General features: G+C 51.0%; 7 protein-coding genes across 7 annotated transcripts; 3 read left to right on the top strand and 4 right to left on the bottom strand.

Moving 5' to 3' along the window:
• Window positions 1–537: 537 nt before the first annotated feature.
• Window positions 538–1,297, bottom strand: NEUTE1DRAFT_47907 (uncharacterized protein; the record flags this gene model as incomplete). Its single annotated transcript, XM_009854513.1, has 4 exons — window positions 538–602; window positions 676–843; window positions 925–1,161; window positions 1,252–1,297. 4 exons carry the CDS (start codon window positions 1,295–1,297, stop codon window positions 538–540), a joined length of 516 nt encoding a protein of 171 aa, XP_009852815.1.
• A 601-nt stretch (window positions 1,298–1,898) lies between these two features.
• NEUTE1DRAFT_139452 (uncharacterized protein) lies at window positions 1,899–2,556 on the bottom strand (the record flags this gene model as incomplete). The annotated part of the gene is made up of 4 exons (XM_009854743.1): window positions 1,899–1,963; window positions 2,034–2,129; window positions 2,194–2,430; window positions 2,520–2,556. The coding sequence occupies 4 exons, from the start codon at window positions 2,554–2,556 to the stop codon at window positions 1,899–1,901; spliced, it is 435 nt and encodes a 144-aa protein (XP_009853045.1).
• A 654-nt stretch (window positions 2,557–3,210) lies between these two features.
• NEUTE1DRAFT_102633 (uncharacterized protein) lies at window positions 3,211–3,930 on the bottom strand (the record flags this gene model as incomplete). Its single annotated transcript, XM_009854742.1, has 4 exons — window positions 3,211–3,275; window positions 3,333–3,488; window positions 3,554–3,802; window positions 3,891–3,930. The coding sequence occupies 4 exons, from the start codon at window positions 3,928–3,930 to the stop codon at window positions 3,211–3,213; spliced, it is 510 nt and encodes a 169-aa protein (XP_009853044.1).
• A 624-nt stretch (window positions 3,931–4,554) lies between these two features.
• On the bottom strand, window positions 4,555–5,280 carry NEUTE1DRAFT_47138 (uncharacterized protein; the record flags this gene model as incomplete). The annotated part of the gene is made up of 4 exons (XM_009854466.1): window positions 4,555–4,625; window positions 4,697–4,831; window positions 4,904–5,161; window positions 5,241–5,280. 4 exons carry the CDS (start codon window positions 5,278–5,280, stop codon window positions 4,555–4,557), a joined length of 504 nt encoding a protein of 167 aa, XP_009852768.1.
• A 5,228-nt stretch (window positions 5,281–10,508) lies between these two features.
• NEUTE1DRAFT_102631 (uncharacterized protein) lies at window positions 10,509–12,035 on the top strand (the record flags this gene model as incomplete). Its single annotated transcript, XM_009854741.1, has 2 exons — window positions 10,509–11,947; window positions 11,990–12,035. The coding sequence occupies 2 exons, from the start codon at window positions 10,509–10,511 to the stop codon at window positions 12,033–12,035; spliced, it is 1,485 nt and encodes a 494-aa protein (XP_009853043.1).
• A 691-nt stretch (window positions 12,036–12,726) lies between these two features.
• Window positions 12,727–15,693, top strand: NEUTE1DRAFT_85312 (uncharacterized protein; the record flags this gene model as incomplete). Its single annotated transcript, XM_009854740.1, has 1 exon — window positions 12,727–15,693. The coding sequence occupies one exon, from the start codon at window positions 12,727–12,729 to the stop codon at window positions 15,616–15,618; it is 2,892 nt and encodes a 963-aa protein (XP_009853042.1).
• A 1,560-nt stretch (window positions 15,694–17,253) lies between these two features.
• On the top strand, window positions 17,254–19,150 carry NEUTE1DRAFT_66622 (uncharacterized protein; the record flags this gene model as incomplete). Its single annotated transcript, XM_009854739.1, has 3 exons — window positions 17,254–17,655; window positions 17,751–18,146; window positions 18,256–19,150. The coding sequence occupies 3 exons, from the start codon at window positions 17,350–17,352 to the stop codon at window positions 18,817–18,819; spliced, it is 1,266 nt and encodes a 421-aa protein (XP_009853041.1).
• Window positions 19,151–19,338: the final 188 nt, after the last annotated feature.

Raw genomic sequence — 19,338 nt, 5'->3', positions numbered from 1 at the left:
GGGAGACCCAAAAAAAAGGCGGTATGCACTGGATGAACGAAAATACCAGTACAAACCTGAAAAAAAGACCTGGTCCTTCTGTACAACTAGTCTGTGCACGGGCAGTTGTCCAATTCACCAAAGTGGTTCTGAATTTCCAGTCTGCTGGAATTCCAATGATGAACATCCACAGCCTGTAATTAACGGGTCACCACGGGGCGCTTACTTCAGACAGGTAGAGCTATTTTTCAAGAGGAATTCTGGAAAGAGTGGGGATTATAGAGGTTCATGGCCAAAATCATGTTTTCTTCGGCCTGGAGGTATTGGTTATTGGACTTGCACTCGGATGTCAATTATGAAGAGATCCCATAATGAACGGTGAGTAGTCCATTGAAGTATCCCTCGGATGTCTTGTGCTTGTGAGGTTGGATTCTGAATTGTCCACTCCAAGATACCATTGGCATACAAGCATCCCTAAAGTCCAGACTTTCCTCTTCATTACAGGATCCCACTAAAAGACATTGTGACAATTTACCTGGCATTCTTCATGGGAAACCTTCAAACCAGTTCCCAGTCAGAAGCATCCTCCTCTGAGCACTCCACATCGCTTCCAGTGATGTGAACTATAACACAGTGACAGTTAGCTCTGACCCAGGCGTTGTTCATCTACTACTTCATGTTCTCAATAGCACTTACCAAAATCGAGGGTATCGACATTGTCCTCGTTGACAACAAGGTTCTTGTCGGTGACAGGCTGGTTGTCGTTGTGGACCGCAAAGCCATTCGCGACGACAACGTCCTTGTTCCAAGCGGCAATATTGTTGGCCTTGGCCTGCTCGCGACTCCTGTCGTTGTTCTCAAGCTCTGAACAATACACGTCAGTCAGTTGCAATGGCCACGGCGGGTTTCGTACACCGCATGTTTTATGTCAATGGAATCTCTTACCGATGATAATGTCGAGCACGTCGCGGCAGAGGAGCTCCCTGCGACTGATATTTTTGATCTGGACGTCACTCTTGACGAGGGCGAGTTCCTGTCGTTGGCTGACCTCATAGTCGCAAATAATGCGCTTGAGCCCATGTTTGGTGTAGCCTTTCTGCAAAGCGCAACCCACCAAGCCGACCGCGTATCCAAATCGCTTGTCGGCGTGGAGGCCATGGGGGTGGCCATCAAGTCTCTCGACTGTTGTTGGGGAAGAATTGTTAGTAACTGCCTCTGTTGAGGTCGGCTGTCGACGTTGGCTGATAAGGGGAGGTTGGGGGTCCGACTTACTCATGGAAATAATCTCCTTGGCGGGGTTTTGCATAGAGGACGACATTTTGTCAGGGTGTTGTTGTTGTGAAATTGTAAGGGAAGAGAGGTGCTTGGTCGGTGGGTTAAATCGTAGAAGTTTGTGAGTTGCAAGGAGAAAGTTTGGGAGAGCCAGAAAGCTGATAGAGGGGCAGTTTTATACCTGTGTTCGAAAACAAGTGAATGGCATATGCCAGTGACCGGACAGGCGAAAAGCACTGGGTGGAACGACGATAAGAACCTGAACAAAATCTATCCATCTAATCTGTGAACAGTTATCCAATTCACCAGTGCGGTTTTGGATGTCGGCTGGGTTGTGATAGCCATCCGCAGCGTGTATATGTAGTTGAGGGTCATCATAAGGCACTTTGTGCAGAGAAATATATCTCACGATGTGTAGAAAAAAGAGTGGCGAATGTGGATGGCAAAGAATTATGTGTTTGTTTTGCCTAAAGGTCTTGAACGTGCACTCCCTCGGATTCGCATATCCATTATGAATTTGAACTACTAGAACCCGATGTTAAGATTCAACTCCTGGTTTTCTCCTTTCTCAAAAGTTTCTCGGGCTTCGCTTCCCTTTTCATTACTTGACAGCAAGTCCCCCTCGAAGGTTGTTTCCATTTTTGGCCTTAAACAAGTTCCCACTCGGCACTTCCTGCCTCGGACTTTCCGGTGCCAATCTCGTGGATAAGGACTGCAAGACAGCGACAGTTAGCTACAATCAAACCAGTATTTGTCTGCTCTGTTCTTCGAGCAGCACTTACCAAAGTCGTCGATGTCGACATTATCCTCTTTGACAAAAGTATTGGGGTTGACGACAACATCAACATCTTTGTGGACAGTGGCTTTCTGTCTAAGCTCTGCACAGCACAAGTCAGCTATACTCGCAATGGAAATATGTAATCCAAGTGTGATAGAACTTACCACATACGGTGGCGATGATATCACCGCAGAGAATCTCCCTTTGACGAAGCTGGGCGACTTCCTCGGCACTGCTGGCAAAATCTATTTTGCGTCTAAGGACGCGGATGTAGTCGAGTACAGTACCCTTGACATCGTCCGCGGTACAACCGCCCTGTATAGCGATACCAACAACCTCAACCGCGTATCCCATACGTTTCATGGCTGGCATGTTGCGGGGGTGGCGATCAATCCTCTCGACTGGGGATGAAGTGTTAGTACCTCTAGGTAGGTATGTACCTGCCTCTATCAAGGTCACCGGACGAGGGGCAGATGGAGATGCAACTTACCCAAATAGATGATGTTTGTACCCATGTTCGAAGACATCTTGTTGAGTTGTTGTTGATTTGGTAGGAGAGAGGTGGTGGGTTGGTAAGTGCAGTTCGGGTAAATCGTAGGAGTTTGTGTGTAGTAGGGAGAGCATTTGGACCTAGAAAACTTGTGGAGGGGCGGGCAGTTCTTATACACCAGTGTTCGGATTGTGTTGAATAGTAGGTAAATACGGAAAACCAAAAACGCCAAAAGCATAAATGAGAACCTGAACACAATCCCTTTAATCCGTGCACAGCTGTCCAATTCACCGGTGTGTGGATTGACTGGGTATGACGATTATAAAAACCTACACAAACCGACTTAATCCATCCAAATTGTAAATGGTTGTTCAAATTCACCGGTGTGGTTCTGAAGCCTGAATATATGCTAAGTTCTTGATAGTAATCCGCAGCGTAAAATGCACTCGAACCTATAGGGTACCAAAATTCTGTGCCTCATTGGACGTCTAAAGAACTATAGATATAAAAGGTCTATGAATTGATAATTCTATAGTATTTTACACTCAGTAGCTATACGCCGATGACGAACTTGAACCATTTCTACCTCTATGTCATGTAGCAATTTGCAATTTTCAAACTCCCAAATCTCCCAGGACACTTCCGCTCAACGCAAGTCTCTATAGGTACCTCTACTGTAGTCCTCGGTGGCTCAAACGATCTCCCACTCGGTGGAATCTGCCTCCGAGACTCCCGCGTCGCTCTCCGTAACATTGACTGTGGTACGACGACAGTTAGCTCTAGCCCAACCACCAATTGTCATGAGGAACTTACCAAACTCGTCTGCATCCATGCTCTCCTCGGTGACATCGACGGTCTTGTTCATGATAACGCCAACGTTCTCGTTGACACAAACGTTCTTGTCGACGACACTGTCCATGCCGTTGAAGACATTAAGCTTGCCGGTCACGGTTCCGATGAGCTCCAGCTCTGCCAAGTACATGTCAATTGAATCTGATTTGGTAATGGGCATCGAAGGGTTGGTGGGCTCTTACCGGACAAGACGAAGAGAATATCGTAACAAATGACCTCGCGGCTGGAAAGTTTTGCAATTACCTCGTCGCTCTCAACCAGCGTAATTTCCTGTCTGAGTGTGGCCACATAGCCACGAATGGTTTCCTTGAACTCCTCGGCGGTGTAGCTGTCGTCCACGAAGAGGGCAAAGAAGCCCAACAATCCACCCGCGTAGCCACGACGCGTCCCGGTGGGACGATTATGCGGGTAGCTGTGTTCATGTTTTTCGACTGTTATGGAGAACGAAGTGTTAGAAAGTTGGTTTGCCCAGGTAGGTTGACGAAATCAGGAAGGCAGATGCACGGAGATGCGACTTACTCAGGGAGATGAGGTTCTTGGTGTACATGCTGCGTGACATTCTGTCTGGATAGGTGTTTTTTTAAAGTTTTGAAGAGAGTTGGCCGGTCGGCAGTTGTGATTTTGATCGAGGTTGTGTTGTGTAGGGAGAGAGTTTGAGACCAGAAAGCTTGTGGAGGGGCAGTTCTTATACCAGTGTTAGGTTGTGGTGAATGGCAATTACAGAAGACCAAACCGCGAAAAGCATACCTGAACCTGAACACAATCCCTCTAGCCTGTGCACAGCTGTCCAATTCACTGGTGTGGATTGACCTGGGGAGACGACGGTGAGTACCTGTACCAAATGATCTATCCAATCTGTGAACAGTTGTCCGATTCACTGGTGTAGTCCTGAAATCTGAATGTATACGGGGAACTCGACAATCATCCCCAGCGTATAATGAGCACGTCACAATGGGGCACTTTGTGAAGGTAGAGGTAACAATGAGTCTCAAGAACTGCGGGTAAGGTACAAAGATTAATTGAATGCTGAACTTGTTGTGTTTAATGTCGGAGGTTATTCTGATGTCCATCATGAACTTGAACCGCTTCTATATCTCGCAGCCATTTGCTCCTTTTCCCAATTTTCAGCGCAATATCCCGTCCTCACAGTGAAGTCCCCAGCCGACCATCTGCATTCGTGGTTTTAAACCAGCTCCCACTCGGACGAATCCGCCTCGGAGTCGGTCGTCTCGCTCTCGACGTCGCTGATCAGGACTAAATCACGTTGGATGTTAGCTCAAGTTAAATCGACATGTAATTGCTACACATCTTCGGCTATAGCTTACCAAACTCGTTGTCCTCGTCGACATGGACGATATCATTCTTGTTGATGACAACTTCGTCTTCCTTGTTGACGATCATATCGTTGTTTGAGACAATACCTTTGTTGGCCTTGGTCTCACTGCGATTGCTCTGAAGCTCTGTCCAGCAGGTGTCAGATAGGTTCGGGTTGGAAATGGGCATCCTGGGTCTGACAGAGAGTAAACACTTACCGCAAACAACGTCCAGCATGTCGTAGCAAATAAACTCCCTGCTAAGGAGCTTCGCAGTCATCTCATGGTTCTCATCGGTCTCGGCCAGGGCCCGCTCCTTTCGAAGAGTAGCCGCATAGTCGCGAATGGTGTCGTGAAATTCTTGGGCCGTGTAGTCGCCCGACACGTTGAGAGCAGTTAGGCCGACAAGGCCGACCGCGTAGCCGAATCGAAAGTCTGTGGGAGAATCATGGGGGTAATTTTTCTCATGTATGTTGACTGTCATGGAGGGGAGGAAGTTTTAGTCCCTTTGTAGAGGTGAATTGACAATCGGGTGGCAGATGGAGATGCGACTTACTCAGGGAAATGAGGCCCTCGGTGTACATGTTGGACGACATCTTGTGTGGGATAGTGTAGTGGTTTAAAGAGTGGTAGTCGGTCGGCAGTTGTGATTATGGTTGGGGTTGTGAGGTTGCAAGGCAAAAGTTTGGAATTGGGAAAGAGAGAGGGCGGCGAGCTCTTATAGCAGGTGGTACGCAGTGACAGGTTGATTTTTCAGGCACTAATCATCCAGGTCCGTGGTTCGAAGTTTCCCTTCACTTGAGCTTTGGTGGATCCAGGTTGACGAAACAGACAGCCTGTTCAGAGGCTGTTCGGAGGTCACGGTACCTATCTGCCTCTAGGTAGCTTTACGCTCCAGCCAGCATTTGTTTTGAAGTGAATGGTTTGAGGAGCTGGTGGAGAGGTGGTTCGTGATGTCTGTCCCACTCCCAGGCCAGCCCACGGCCACTGTTCATCGATCTTTCGTTTTGGTAGTCGAATACATTCAACGAGATGCGAACAGGTGAGGATAGGTTCCGTATCAAATCACTCGGCCCTTACTGGGATCTCAGACAAGTCCCCAGTCCTCCTCCTTGTCATCTCTGCTATCAAGACTCTTCTTGACGCCAGCTATAACAGACACGTTAGCATCTGCAACTGTTGAAAGGCCAACCCCTTAATAAACTATGAGGGGGATCTTTGTACTTACCAGAGGTTTCCCTCTTCTTGCCCTTGCCCTCCAACGGCTCGCCAAGCGAAGTTTCGAGGTAACTGACAAACTTCATGTCGTCAGGCTCGTCGACGATCTTATACTCCAAACCTTCATTACCTCTACGCGTTAGAGTGGGATAATTGAACAATTTTTTCAGAGCATGGAGTTATCAGTGCAATGATAAGATTAAAGGCAAGTGGAAGTCGTCAGCATAGAGCATGGAGGTAACAAAGAGGGGGGTTCATGTTTCAGATAATAACCCCAACGCCAAATTCCTTTATCCCCGGCCTACCCCCAGGCATCTCCAATACCAACGTCAGCTTTCCATTGCTTTTCCTTTGCACTTTCTTATAATCTCCAGCGTTCTGCCAATGTCCTTCCCCCCCAACTCCCCGCTTCAACCTCCAAAGTCCATACTCCAACCCTCTATTCCACCTCAACTCCGCAGTCTCGGGCCTTAATTCTCACAAGGATTTGGTAATCCTTGCCCTCAATGACACTCACAACCTTATACCAAAGCAGAATCTTCTGATTGTGTTTCCCCCTCATTCGAGAGGTGACATTCGTTCTCAGCGAACGTTCCAACTCTTGTTTAGCGAGATCCTTGAGCCAGTCGAGATTGCGATGCGCTTTCAGTGAGTCGATGGCCAGCTCAACGATTGCCCTAGCCATATTTATGCGTCTCTGGGCGTTGATAGGAACTGGAGAGTTGGCAAACTCGTTGACTAGGTAGAAGTACAAGAGGGTAAAGCGTCAGTGGCCGTAAGTGCATGGAAATTTGGAGAGTTAAGGGACTTGCCCATCTTGATGGCTTGGGTATTGGTTGTTATGCCCATTTGAGTTGCGAGTTTCTCGGTGGTCACTGATTTAGTTCGTTATGAGCGGCGGATGAAAAGAGTCTCATCAATATGAGTAGATAGGAAACTGGGCGAGAAAGAGTTGAAAGGAACCCAAAATTTGGAGGAGGTTTAGGAGACATTTGACTTGATATTTTCGATTCAGTGACATAGTGGTACCAAGAGACGTACATTGTGCCCGTAGAATCTAAGCTCATAGGTCGAATTGGAATAGACGAATCATCTGATGGGAAAACATCAAGTGTCATTGTCAGCGCCATGCCTGTGCTTCAAATTTCGACAGATCAAATTCATCGGGAACCTCCCGAAAGGCAAAATATGTTACCATGGTCCATCGTAGTTGAAACATTGACAGGCTGGAAGTTCTTTGTGAACAGAGAGCCATCATATTGATAGGTTATCTCAGATGAGGAGTTGTAGATTTTGAATAGTTAATATCGGTGTAGCTTGGTCGGCACGATAAGTGGTCGTAGACAACCAATGGGATAGTCGGACTTTATAGTAGGAAAATTGTGTTTGCATCATCACCGGCAGGCTTGTTAACGTCATAGTGGAATCGTCAAACGCAAACTGAGCTTGCCTCACCGTGTTCTGCGTGATTCAGAAAGAAGAGATTACTTGACTGATTGATTGACGTGACTCCTCTTGCCTGTTTCAACACCACTCAACATTGACTGGCACCCGAACTTGATCTCTCCATGAAAGGACCAAGCTTCTGCTAGTAAAGAAACCCAGAAAGAAGCCATAGAAGCTGGAAGTAGAGACGCATCACCTTGACGGAAGATAAGATATCTGAACACTTGGCGTTTGTTTTCATCATTCAGGGGTAAGCTGGAAAGGCCGATTTCGGGGTTAGGGCTGAGTGTGATAACGAAGAGCCCAGCATGTGGTGTGATGACTGTAGAATTACGATGAGTTCGGATAAGAGAAGTTGTGACGCCGGCTAAGGCTCAGAGTGCCGGATGAACATCGAGGTGGGAAGAGGACTTCGGTTTGACATATTGGAGAAAATTGGAGTCAATGCAAGAACGACTGCGAATCTACACCCCGGGAGCCCCCGCGAAAGCAAGAGCAGGGGATGTAAATCCAGCCAGGAACTCCTCGTCCGAACTGCACTGCACAGATATTTTCACCGAACGAACGCCCCTCGTGTTTTCACGAACGGCGCTTCCTAGAACATGTTCCGCTAGTGACGTCCCACCGTAGGAGAAAATGGCCGACAATGGAGCCGATGACGTACCTGCACACTCACCCCTCAATGGGTGAGAAGAATGGCTCCTACAATGAACAGGGCCGGCCACAAGGACTACTGTGCCATATCTTCGCGCGGTGTGGTTTGGCAGCAATGTCTGCCGTCCGACATAAGCTTGTGACCATAGGTGAAGATTGAAGTCGCGATCGCAGAGTTGAAGAGGGAAATGCCGTTGGTAACTCGCTGGTTACAGTTGGAACCAGGAACCGGACGGAGCATAGGCTCATCTATCCCTTGGCCGCACTGATACTTTATACGATATGCTGACAATGATTATCGCCTCGACGCCCGTTGTGGAACCGGTGATCTTCCGGGCCGTTATCCGCGTGGGGGATTCGGGGGCACAGGCGAGCCGGAGGCAGTATGCCAGTCCGGAATCTTATCGGGTAGCGATTTCTGCTTATGAACATGTTGTACACAAGTGGGGGACTGCGATGCAGCTTGTGGTCTCGCCCATTTGAGGCTGAAAATGAAATAGTATTTCCAGGATATCCAAGCACAATGCCGGACCAAAGTTGTAAGACCCCGGCCTCAGTATTTACGGGTCCAAGCGTGGCATAACAAGGTGCTGTTGTCGTTCGCTCGTTCCTGGCCCGGAGTAAACCCCGATCCGTGTCTTCTCCGCATTCCGGACCCTATTCCTCGAAATCGTTAACGTGTGTCTTTGCCACTCAGATCTCGCCATGTGAATAATGCGTGTCAGGGTGTTCTTTGTTGCCCTTTGTTGCAAAATCCCCCCGTGGCGTAACCCAGATCTTGAATCTCCTATTTTGGTGTGACCAGTGGCGTTGCCTCGACACACCATGGCCAGGCCGCGGCTACCCTCAGCCCAGCTTGTGTGTATCTGTGGCTTGCTGCCAAAACATCCGTCAAAATGGGTGACACCAGCATTAAAAGAAACCGAGACAGCTTCAGTTGTAGGCGAAACAAAAGGTCCAGATCGAGCTTTCACGGTCAGTCAAAAGACCGAAAGAGGTGAGGTCGTTGTCTGTCGGTCGGCTACTTCTGCAAATCATGTCTCACGGCTCACGGGACCGAAAAGATTATTGTTGCAAGTGCGTGTGTGACGCGAAGATGTTGTCCAGACGCGGCGGGTAGAGACATATGTGCAGATCGCCGTTCGCCGTTCAAACTGTTGGCCAGCGTGGAGAGCGTGGGCAAACCCGCCTTGCCCGCCCACTGCCCGCATTCCATTGTTGCGACTTTGTCGGAGACCACGGACATCGGCTACATATTTGTAGATCCCACGCGGGGGTTATGCAAGGGATGAACAAAGACCAAATGTGCATTACGCCGCCGCCGCGTGCTACCGGGTCGTGGAGGGAGGTAGCCATATGTGCTTCTCGTGCCCCTCGAAGGAGTCGAAGGAGTCGAAGGTGCCGGTTTGCATTGGACGCGTCAGAGTCGGCGGCCGGCAGATGCAACTTGTTTTGACCTGTCAGTCGCAGGCATTGCTGTTATATCCGAGATGCGTCAATCAAGCAACGCTTCGTGATTGTTTACCAAATCAGCAGCTTTCATGTTTGCCCCTGCTGTGTCACCATCGCTTCTGTCGTTTGTAGTCGGTCTTGACTGTTCAGCGAACTCCGACTGGCGAGCTGGAAATCTCGCATATCACGGTACCATCTGCGCACCGCAGACATGCATGCAGAGCTAAGAAGGGGTCGATTCGAACTGCCGTGATTGATCTGGGGTACTTGAGACCGTTCTGGTCAGATTGGGAGAGAAAATGACCTCCTTGGAGCATCGTCTCTCGGCCGACGCCCAAGCCGCCACAAACAGTCGGGGTCACACGGAACGCCAAGATGCGAGCATGAGACGTTTGGGCAGTTGCAGGAAGATGCTGACGACGTCTTTGACATTGCTTGTGTTGCCGACGTCGGTAAGTCGGCCGCTGGGTGCCCGAAAGCGCATGCGGGACGGCTATGTCGGAGGTAACGTCCTTGTTCGAGTGCCCGGTACGAGTGCAATGTGCGGTCTCGGTTAGTACCGCTCGGACAACGGAGGGTACGTGGCATAGCAAAAAAATGTGCTGAAATGGTGACGTCGAAACCGTGACCAGAAATACTCTGGACCAAATCTCCGGAAACTGCGGTCTGTGGGAAGGGAGCTTTGGCATTGGGCCGTAACTGTGATTGCCCCTTGTTGGAGGCTTGTGGTCAGCAGAAGACAGCTGAAACAGATGAGAGGCGAGGCCCTCCGTGGCTGAGGTACGTATACCTTGATGCTGGTGCAGACAATGGGGTGCGATTGGGAGCCGAAAGGGGGAAGCGCTCTCCGATGCCATCGATGGAGGGCGTTACGCGGCACATGTTAATACTTTAGGCTGTTGCCCACCCTTTCCTGAGTTCTCTACGTCGACCTCCTCTTATGATCCAACTCTCTCGACGTTTCAAGCTTGGCTCACCATCGACTGAATATACACATTATCATCAGCCATTACACGAGAAAAGACAAAACACCAGACAGCAAAGACCGCCGAAAATGGCATTCGGAGACACAGTATTGTTGACTGGCGCCACCGGCCACCTTGGCTGGGCCATTCTTCGTTTCCTACTCGGTGAAGGATATCATGTCCGGTGCGCTGTCCGAAAGGCAGAGGACGAACACACAATCCGAGCTCGACCCGCAGTACGCCGTTTGAACCCCGGTTCGAGACTTTCCTTTATCGTTGTGCCAGACATCACGACACCTGGGGCATTCGTGGCGGCTGCCGAAGATGCCGCCTACATCATCCACGCAGCGTCTCCCCTACCAAGCAAGTCGGCTCGTTGGATCACCACAGATGACGCTCGCGAGACGTTCATCAAGCCTGCTGCTGCTGGAACACTCAACATCCTTGATGCCGCTGAGCAAAGCGGAACCGTGAGACGTGTTGTCTTTACCAGTTCCATTGCGGCAATTGTTCCAATATCACAAATGGAGGGCAAAGAACAGAGAACACGGCCAGTGCTTCCCGAAGACCGGATACCCGTCGACCAAGGACCATACCAATCCGAGTTTGCCGCCTACGCAGCCTCCAAATGTCGAGCACTCCAAGTGGCGGAGGGGTACATGAAGAACGAGCGCCCACCTTTTGACGCCGTCTACATACATCCCGGCTTCGTGCTGGGGGCCAACACGGCAGCGACTACGGAGAAGCAGGCGATGCGGGGCACAAACTCCATGTTGGCAGCCTTGCTCCTAGGTCACAGTCAGGGGGTATACGCGGGGTTGTCGGTGCATGTCGAAGATGTGGCACGGGTTCATGTCGAAGCTCTGAGTCCCAAGATTCTTGGGGATCAGAGCTTCATCTTGGGTGAGCAAGTACGGTGGACCGACGCCATCGACATCGCCGAGGAAGAATTCCCAGAGCTTTTCGCAAGTAGGCTATTGACGACCAGTGGCTACTACCAGACAGTCAGTATACCAATCGACACCAGCCTGACGACAGATACATTTGGAATGGGCTTCATCAGCTTCGCCGACCAGGTAAAGAGCGTTGTCGAACATTGGGCCAAAGTACGCCAGCCTCGCGGGGTGCCTTCTTCAACAGCTTCAGGTCCTCAAACAGAATCACTGGGCTGGGAAAGCGGCAAGATTGCCAGAGTCAAGTCGCCCATGGTGTACAGGCCAAGCCCAAGCGGCGGGCACGAACCGAGCATCCCAGACGTCCATCTTTCTCTGCCGAATGGGATCGCGGGGTTGGAGGAGCACGACTACGGCACAGCAGAGGTGCTACCACCTGCCACAGAGGAAGAGACATGGGAGAGCATCATGCAGCGGCACATGATTCCATCGGAGGCTTTTTCTTCGTCGGGCGAAAGCGGGGGCAGCAATTGGTCGACTGCGTCGAATGATACTGAAGGCATCACGTCCGGTTCATCGGGCGACGAGGAGGGACCGACAAACTCTGATGATTCAGATGCCGGGGATGATTCAAAGTTCAAAGATGTCGGGTTTATTGCAATCGAGCAGGATTTTAGAAAGCGTCCTCCTGTGCATGAAAGCGGCGCGGAGATGACAAGTTGAATCGAACAGATGTCATGTATGTCGGCGGAAGAGTTGATGAGATTTGAGATTTGATGGAAATCGCGTTGGAGGGGCAGGTAATCGTTTGAAGCATGAAAAGCGGGGTGGAGAAAAGCCAAGTCCGGTTTGGGACATAATGAGAGATACCCAGACATCATGATGCCAGACATCCGACCTTGGGTGACCAGGCAGTATCATTTTGCACATATGATTTTGATATTGGACGTTTAATACCGAGCACTATATCGATGACATTGTCTCGTTAACTTACTCTGTCTCATACCTAGGCGTGACTTGTAACCAACTGCAGCCAAATCGAAGTCGAGAGTAACACACGCTTTAATGCAATCAGCCCTCCAGTCGCGATTGTACCAAACTTCGCAGGTAGAAATGCATTAACAAGTGTTAATGATCTTGCGGGGGTGAAGCTCCGATAAGTCAAAGAAGGTACCTCTAGGGGCCAAAAGTTCTGACGCCACTTGCACCCGCTGGACCCCATCAATTGGGACACACCCCGGTCACTGTACGACGCCTGTTGCTCAGTGCTACAGAAGTCAACATCGATAGGTAGCTTGTAGCGAGCGAGCAACCTCCAAACAATTTCCAAACAACAACATCCCGCCGTTATCACCACCTCCCGCTTCTCTTTTGTCTTTTTTCCCCCGACCACACTCGATCCGAAATCGCCATCATGGCTGGCCTTGGCGGGTTCAACTTCGACGCCTCCAAACTCAACAAGGCCACTGCCGCCGATTACTCGTCCTCGGATTCGGACGCGGACGACATTGATGATTTCCAGGTGCCATCGCGCGATCCCCACGATGACGATTTCGCCGACTTCAACCCGCGCAAGAGACGCCGAACTGGTCGCGACGCAAAGGAAGCCGCGGCCCTTGGTGTCTTTGGTTCCGAAAGCGAAGACGACGGTCCTCGATGGAAGCGCAAGAACCTCCGCACAAAGGGCGTCAGCTTTGTCTCGTCAGCCAACAACAAGCCAGCCAACTCGGACGAGGACGAGGATGAAGATGATATTGATGATGAAGAGGACGAGGATGACGAGTACGACGCGAGACCATCGATGAAGGCTGCCCATGCTGAGGACGAGGAGGAGGACGAAGAAGAAGAAGAGGAAGAGTCACGAGGCGTTGGGCTGGGCTTCAAATCTGCCGCCGCTGCAGCAACAGGGCAAGGATTGGGATGGGTACCTCCGACACAACAAAAGCAAGAAAAGAGTCCGCCACGACAATCCTTTGTCAAGTCAACAATCAACATGTCGAACCCTCTCGGTCCAGGATTCACCCCGACCTCGGCCAAAGCACCGACGCTCCTCACCAAAGACGACGATGAACCTTCCACGCCCCGCGTCGCCCTACCCAGTGCTTTTGCTCGGGCAAAAGATGGAAAGACAAAAACCAATAAGATGTCCTTCGCGGCCCGTATGATGGCCAAGATGGGGTACGAGGAGGGCAAGGGTCTCGGTAAAGAAGGCCAGGGACGCAACGTCATTATCGAGGCGAACCTCCGGCCCCAGGGTGCCGGTCTGGGCGCTGTCAAGGAAAAGACGCAACAAGAACGGGAAGAAGAGAAGCGGCAGGCACGTCTGCGTGGAGAGGAGCTGGTAGACTCGGAAGAGGAGGAGAAAAAGAAGAAGGCCGCTCGCAGAAAGAAGGCTTTGGCTGGCGGACTGGGAAGTGGTACGGCCAGCGCTGGCAGCACGCCGCGACCCAAGAAGCCCAAGTATATGACTTTGGATGAGGTCAAGAAGGTCGCCCCAGGGCTGAACATTCCCGATGCCTTTACTCCCATCCTGGATATGACCGGACCTGGCAAGAAGATGCTCACGACGTCTTCAGGCCTGATGACCCCTACCGGAACCACCACTCCTGCCGAGTCGACGGAGGCGGCCGAATCGCGAAAGCTCGTTAGACGGGCTCAGAATGATTTTATGGCGATTCTGGAAGAATGGCAGAACCTTCAGGAACGCAAGGCATACGCCGAATTGCAGCTTAAGCAAGAGCAGCAGGAGTTGGACGAGCTCACGGCAAGCCTACAAGCGAACAGGGCCATCACGGGTCTTTGCGAAGTGCTCTCTATCCCCGTCGAGAGCGGCGAGTTTGACAAGAGGGCGGACCTTGACTACAAGCTGCGACGCACAATTTCTGGTCTAGTGAGCGCCTCCGACTCCTTTTCTGATGCCATGCTGCCACAGATCAAGGACGAGGTTGCCTTACTCGCTGTTGCCGCCGTCTATCCTGCCCTCAAGGAGTACCTACAGATCTGGAAACCACTCGAGGATCCCAAGCCAGGCTTCGTTGATGGTCTGATGTCCATTCGGAAGCTACTCGGCCTCGACCAGAAGACCAAGCATACCCATCGCCGGGCCACAGCAACCCCTTACGAAACCATGATGTACCAGCTCTGGCTCCCCTCTGTGGCAAGTGCGGTGAGGGCATGGGACGTCCGGGAGCCCGACCAACTCATCGCTGTCTTTGAAGCCTGGGACGGGCTAATCCCCTCGTTTATCCGGTCTCAGCTTCTCCAAGACATTGTCCGCAAACTCGAAGAAGCCGTCCAGAAGTGGCACCCCAAAAAGAAGAGCAGCACATCCAATCTCCCGCACGTGTGGATCTTTCCGTGGCTCCCCTACCTACCTTCGACCCACCTTGACCCCAAGAGCTCGGCCGGTCTCGTGGCGGACGTCAAGCGCAAATTCCGCCAGCTCATTGACGTCTGGGAATTCAGCCGCGGCGTGATCCCGGGCCTTAAACAATGGAAGGAAGTCCTCCGCCCTCGCCGGGGTTCCGATCAATGGGGTCCGCTCGTGATGAACCACCTCCTCCCCAGCATGGCGCGGTACATGCGCAAGAACTTCCGCGTCGACCCGCGCGACCAGGAGCCGTACATGGACATGCTCGAAGGCTTGTTCAAATGGCTTGACGTCATCCGCCCGTCCATGGTCGGAGAGGTGATTGTGGTCGAGGTGTTCCCCATGTGGCATGACGCACTGTATCAGTGGCTTCTCCTCGATACGGCGAACTACGAGCAGATTGGTCAGTGGTTCGAGTGGTGGCAGGATCAAGTGTTCCCGGAGGAAATCAAGTCACTCCCGTCCATCACGGCCGAGTTCGAAAAGGGCATGAAGATGATTGAGCGCGCTCTGGATCTGGGTGATGGCGTAAAGACGGAGCTCAAGGCTCCGGAACGAGGTCCCGCTTTGCCTTCATCCAAGTACTCGTCGTCGTCCCGGCACGAGCGTGAACATGGTCATCGTGAGAAGCACCGCGAACGGGAAGCCCGACTGCAGCCAGCGGAGGCAGAGAAGAAACAGCCGGAGGAAATCACGTTCAGACATGCGCTGGAGGATTGGTGCCAGGAGAACGACTTGCAGTTTATCCCGGAGCGCAAGAAGATGCATGCCGAAGGACCTTATTACCGGATCACAGCCAGGGGCGATGGCAAGGGTGGTGTGCTGGTTCGGTTCAAGGGCGATGTGCTGTTTGTGGAGGTCAAGGGGCAGGATGTGCTCAAGATCCACAGGGAGCCGCAGAGTGGATGGGAGGCGCTGTTGGAGTTGGTTTTGTAATGGTAGACTAGGGGTAGGGGCATGGTGTTGTAGATTGATGAAGTTAGTTGATATCCAATATGCGCATTTTGAGAGCAGTCGGTTCCATGCTCATCGATGTTTTTGTTTGACTTTTTCTTTTTTCTTTTTTTTTCTTTTTTTTTTTTTTTTTTGCCGTTGGAATTTCGGAAGCTTGCAGTGTGGGAAGTGGAAGTTGGCCGGCCATTCGTTTGTATTCCTATCATTATCGCCTTTTCGTCGGGCCGTTGGCGGCAGGCGGCATGCAACACCAATACAATTTCGACAGCCACGTCTGTGTAACAGTTTCTCTATCTGTAACTGCCCCAGGAAGATCAATCACACCTACTTTTCACATCGATTGTTTAGTTCGCTCAAGCCGCATACAACAATTCCCCCCCAGACTTGTTTGTTTGCTGACGAAATCTGCTCCATCCCTTAATCTCACCATTCCTATTCTTCAACCACTCTCGTCCGTCTTGTCTTTATCAACGCTGTCAACAAGGATCGGGAAGTTTTGAGCGAATACAATGTCAACATTTTGACTTTTCATGTGTTTTTCTTTTCTCAGTTCCTGATTCCTTGGCTTCGTCGTCTTCGCATGTCACGGCAGATGGCTGCAGAACGCCAAGACACTATTCCCGTGCCCAGCAACGCCCAGCGTCCAACGAAGCTCACCGGGCGGGCCAGGACCGATGGAGCCCACAAAGACAAGTCCATGCAGGGGCGGGCAGTGCCCACCACGGGGATCCGGGGTTCACGACACCGCCCACTTTGGAGCCTCTCTGCCGTCACAGGCTTGACAGGGACACCCGATTTATCCGCCGAAACGGGAGAAATACGATGACCATTCATTCTCAAGATAGATGTCCAGAATGAGTGATGGTCATTTCTTGGTTTTGGTTTTTTTTTGGACTCACTCTCGATAAGTGATGGTGGTTCACATAATACGGGCAGACTAAAGAAGTTGCGAGATGACTTTTTACTTTCGGCTCCAATAATGAGTGATTGCCGGTACCTAGAGTACCTACCTACCCAGCCTCCTCCTCCCAACAAGCGCCGCCGCCGCCTCGCTCGCTGCATTGTCTTGTCCCAACGACAATCAATCCCAAAACAACTAATTGCCAGGTATGTACCTAGGTGAAAGGCCAAGTCGGTTCCATAAAACCAAGAACCAAGGCGCGCGGAGAGGTGCTGCCAGGCTGCCGTGCCTGCCTTTGGCCCCCTGTTTGCTTTCAATCTTTATGGTAGCCTGCGGCAGGGGGACGAATTGCCCATTGCCAATCGGCCGTCTGTTTTACCTTTGAAAATGGCGGTTTTGGGGGGGATTGTGAAGGATTGATTCCCTTTGGGTTTATTGGAACGCTGTACACATCCACACATCGTATGCAACATCCCAGCACTTCGCTACCTACGGGGAATCATGGGTAGCGAATGCTATTCCTGGCTTCGCTACAGTGGGGATAGTGGACGCTAGACTCCATAGGAGGTAGGCTGGTAGGGTAGGGCTGATGCTGGACGGTGGCGTGGTTGGCGACTTGGCGTACATAAGTTGGTGGTGGCAGGGGCGTGGATCCTGTTAAAAGCTCGCTGTGTCCCGCCTGTTTTTTTTGTCATGAAAGCCAGGAGAGAGAGAGTGACGGTGAACGGTTCATCCTTTTTTGGGGGTGTTGTTTTTCCCGTCTCAAGTCTTTCTCATTCCCCTTAGGTATCAACAACGCCCAAAAAAAAAAGATGGTCGGGCTCAAAAACGTCGCCCTCTTCGCGGCGTCGATTATCCTCCCCGCATCAATTACATGGGCCGCTCCCATCATCGAAGTCGAGACGAAGCCGATTCCCGAAAAGTACATTGTGCTGCTCAAACCACATGCCGATCTCGAAGGTCACCTCAGCTGGGCAAAGGATGTGCACGCCAGGAGTCTGTCGCGCCGAGACACGGCCGGTGTGCACAAGGCGTGGAGTGTAGGAAGCAAGTTCAAGGCGTATGCGGGTGAATTCGATGAGGAGACTTTGAAGATCATTCAACGGGATGAGAGGAATGTATGTCTCACTGAGCGCGGCATCAACAAACCCTTGAACGAATACCTCTCTACACTACTCAGTCTCACCCAACCCTAACACTTAAACCACCACAGGTCCATTCTATCGAACCCGACAAAAGCTGGCGCCTTTACAAGAGCAACAAAAAAGACAACGACGACTCCAACTCTGACAACACCACCATCATCACCCAAAAGCAAGCGCCCTGGGGTCTGGGCTACCTCTCCCACAAGGGCAAGACTTCCTCCGATTATGTGTACAACTCCACCGCCGGCACTGGCACCTACGCCTACGTGGTCGACACGGGATGCTGGAAAGACCACGTCGACTTCGAGGGCCGCGTGCATCTCGGCTACAACGCCTACCCCGACTCGCCCTTCATAGACATGGATGGCCACGGCACGCACGTAACAGGTACTCTGATTTCAAAGACTTACGGAGTGGCCAAGAATGCGACGGTGATATGCGTCAAGGTGTTTCACGGCGGAGGTGTAGGTCTTTTTCGTTTTTTTTTCTTTCTTTCTTTTTTCTTTTTTTTTTTTTTTTTTTCTTAATCTGTCCACCCCACAGACAACTAACACAAGCCATCAATCACCATAGTCCGCCAACACAATCGTAATGGACGGCTTCGAATGGGCCGTCAAAGACATTATCGCCAAAAAGCGCCAACGCAACTCCGTCATCAACATGTCGCTGGGATGCGACCGGTCCGAAGCCTTCAACGCCATCGTCGACGCCGCCTACGACCAAGGCATTCTTACAGTCGTAGCAGCCGGCAACGAGAACCAGCCCGCCGCGCTGGTCTCTCCTGCTTCTTCGGCCCGTGCCTTCAGCGTGGGCGCCATCGACAACAAGAACACGCGTGCGTATTTCTCCAACTATGGTGCCATTGTGGACATCTTTGCGCCTGGAGTAAATATCGTGTCCACTTATATCGGCAAAAAGGATGGGGATAATAATCGGACCATGACCATGAGCGGGACCAGCATGGCGAGTCCCCATGTCGCGGGCTTGGCGCTGTATTTGAAGAGTCTGGATCCGGAGAAGTATGGGAATAGCTCGGATGCGCACAGTGGGTTGAAGGCGTTGGGGGTTCCGGACAAGGTGTGGGATGCGGGTGAGATGAGTCCGAATTTGGTGGCTTATAATGGGGTCCAAGGGTAAGAGGGAAGGTGTCAATGAGGAGCCATGAGAGAGCGATGAGGATGCGATTGGAGATGATGATGGCTATGGGAAGTACGGTAGTTTTGCGTTGCATAGCATCGGCGTTTGGGGCTTGAATTTTGTCTTGCAAAGAGGCCTCTGTTCTATGTTATCGAGTTTTGATGAGGTTACATCCTTTTTCTGGATAAGAATTAGGGATACAGTCCGATGCTGGTTTATTTGTGAGCTTGGTACACTAGGCACTCCTGGTAGTACAATATACATAGTGCACTTGAGGAAATCTATTTCGAAGAGTCCCAAAGCCTACACGGACAAATTAAAAGGCATTAACTGGATTTAATATGGTATTTTGAATGTTAAAGATGGCGTATCCAAGGTTAAATTATAGATTAATTAGCCATAAAAACGCATAGGAGTTGACAAGAGGTCTCGAACTAACAAATAAAGCAGTACTGGACTGTATGTATATTGCTTTCACGTCTTGAACTATCGTGTCACCTCTCATGATGAAACTGGTCT

The sequence above is a fragment of the Neurospora tetrasperma genome, assembly GCF_000213175.1.
Source record: "Neurospora tetrasperma FGSC 2508 unplaced genomic scaffold NEUTE1scaffold_5, whole genome shotgun sequence".
Classification (NCBI taxonomy): Eukaryota; Fungi; Ascomycota; class Sordariomycetes; order Sordariales; family Sordariaceae; genus Neurospora; species Neurospora tetrasperma.
This window is presented reverse-complemented; position numbering and strand designations above follow the sequence as displayed.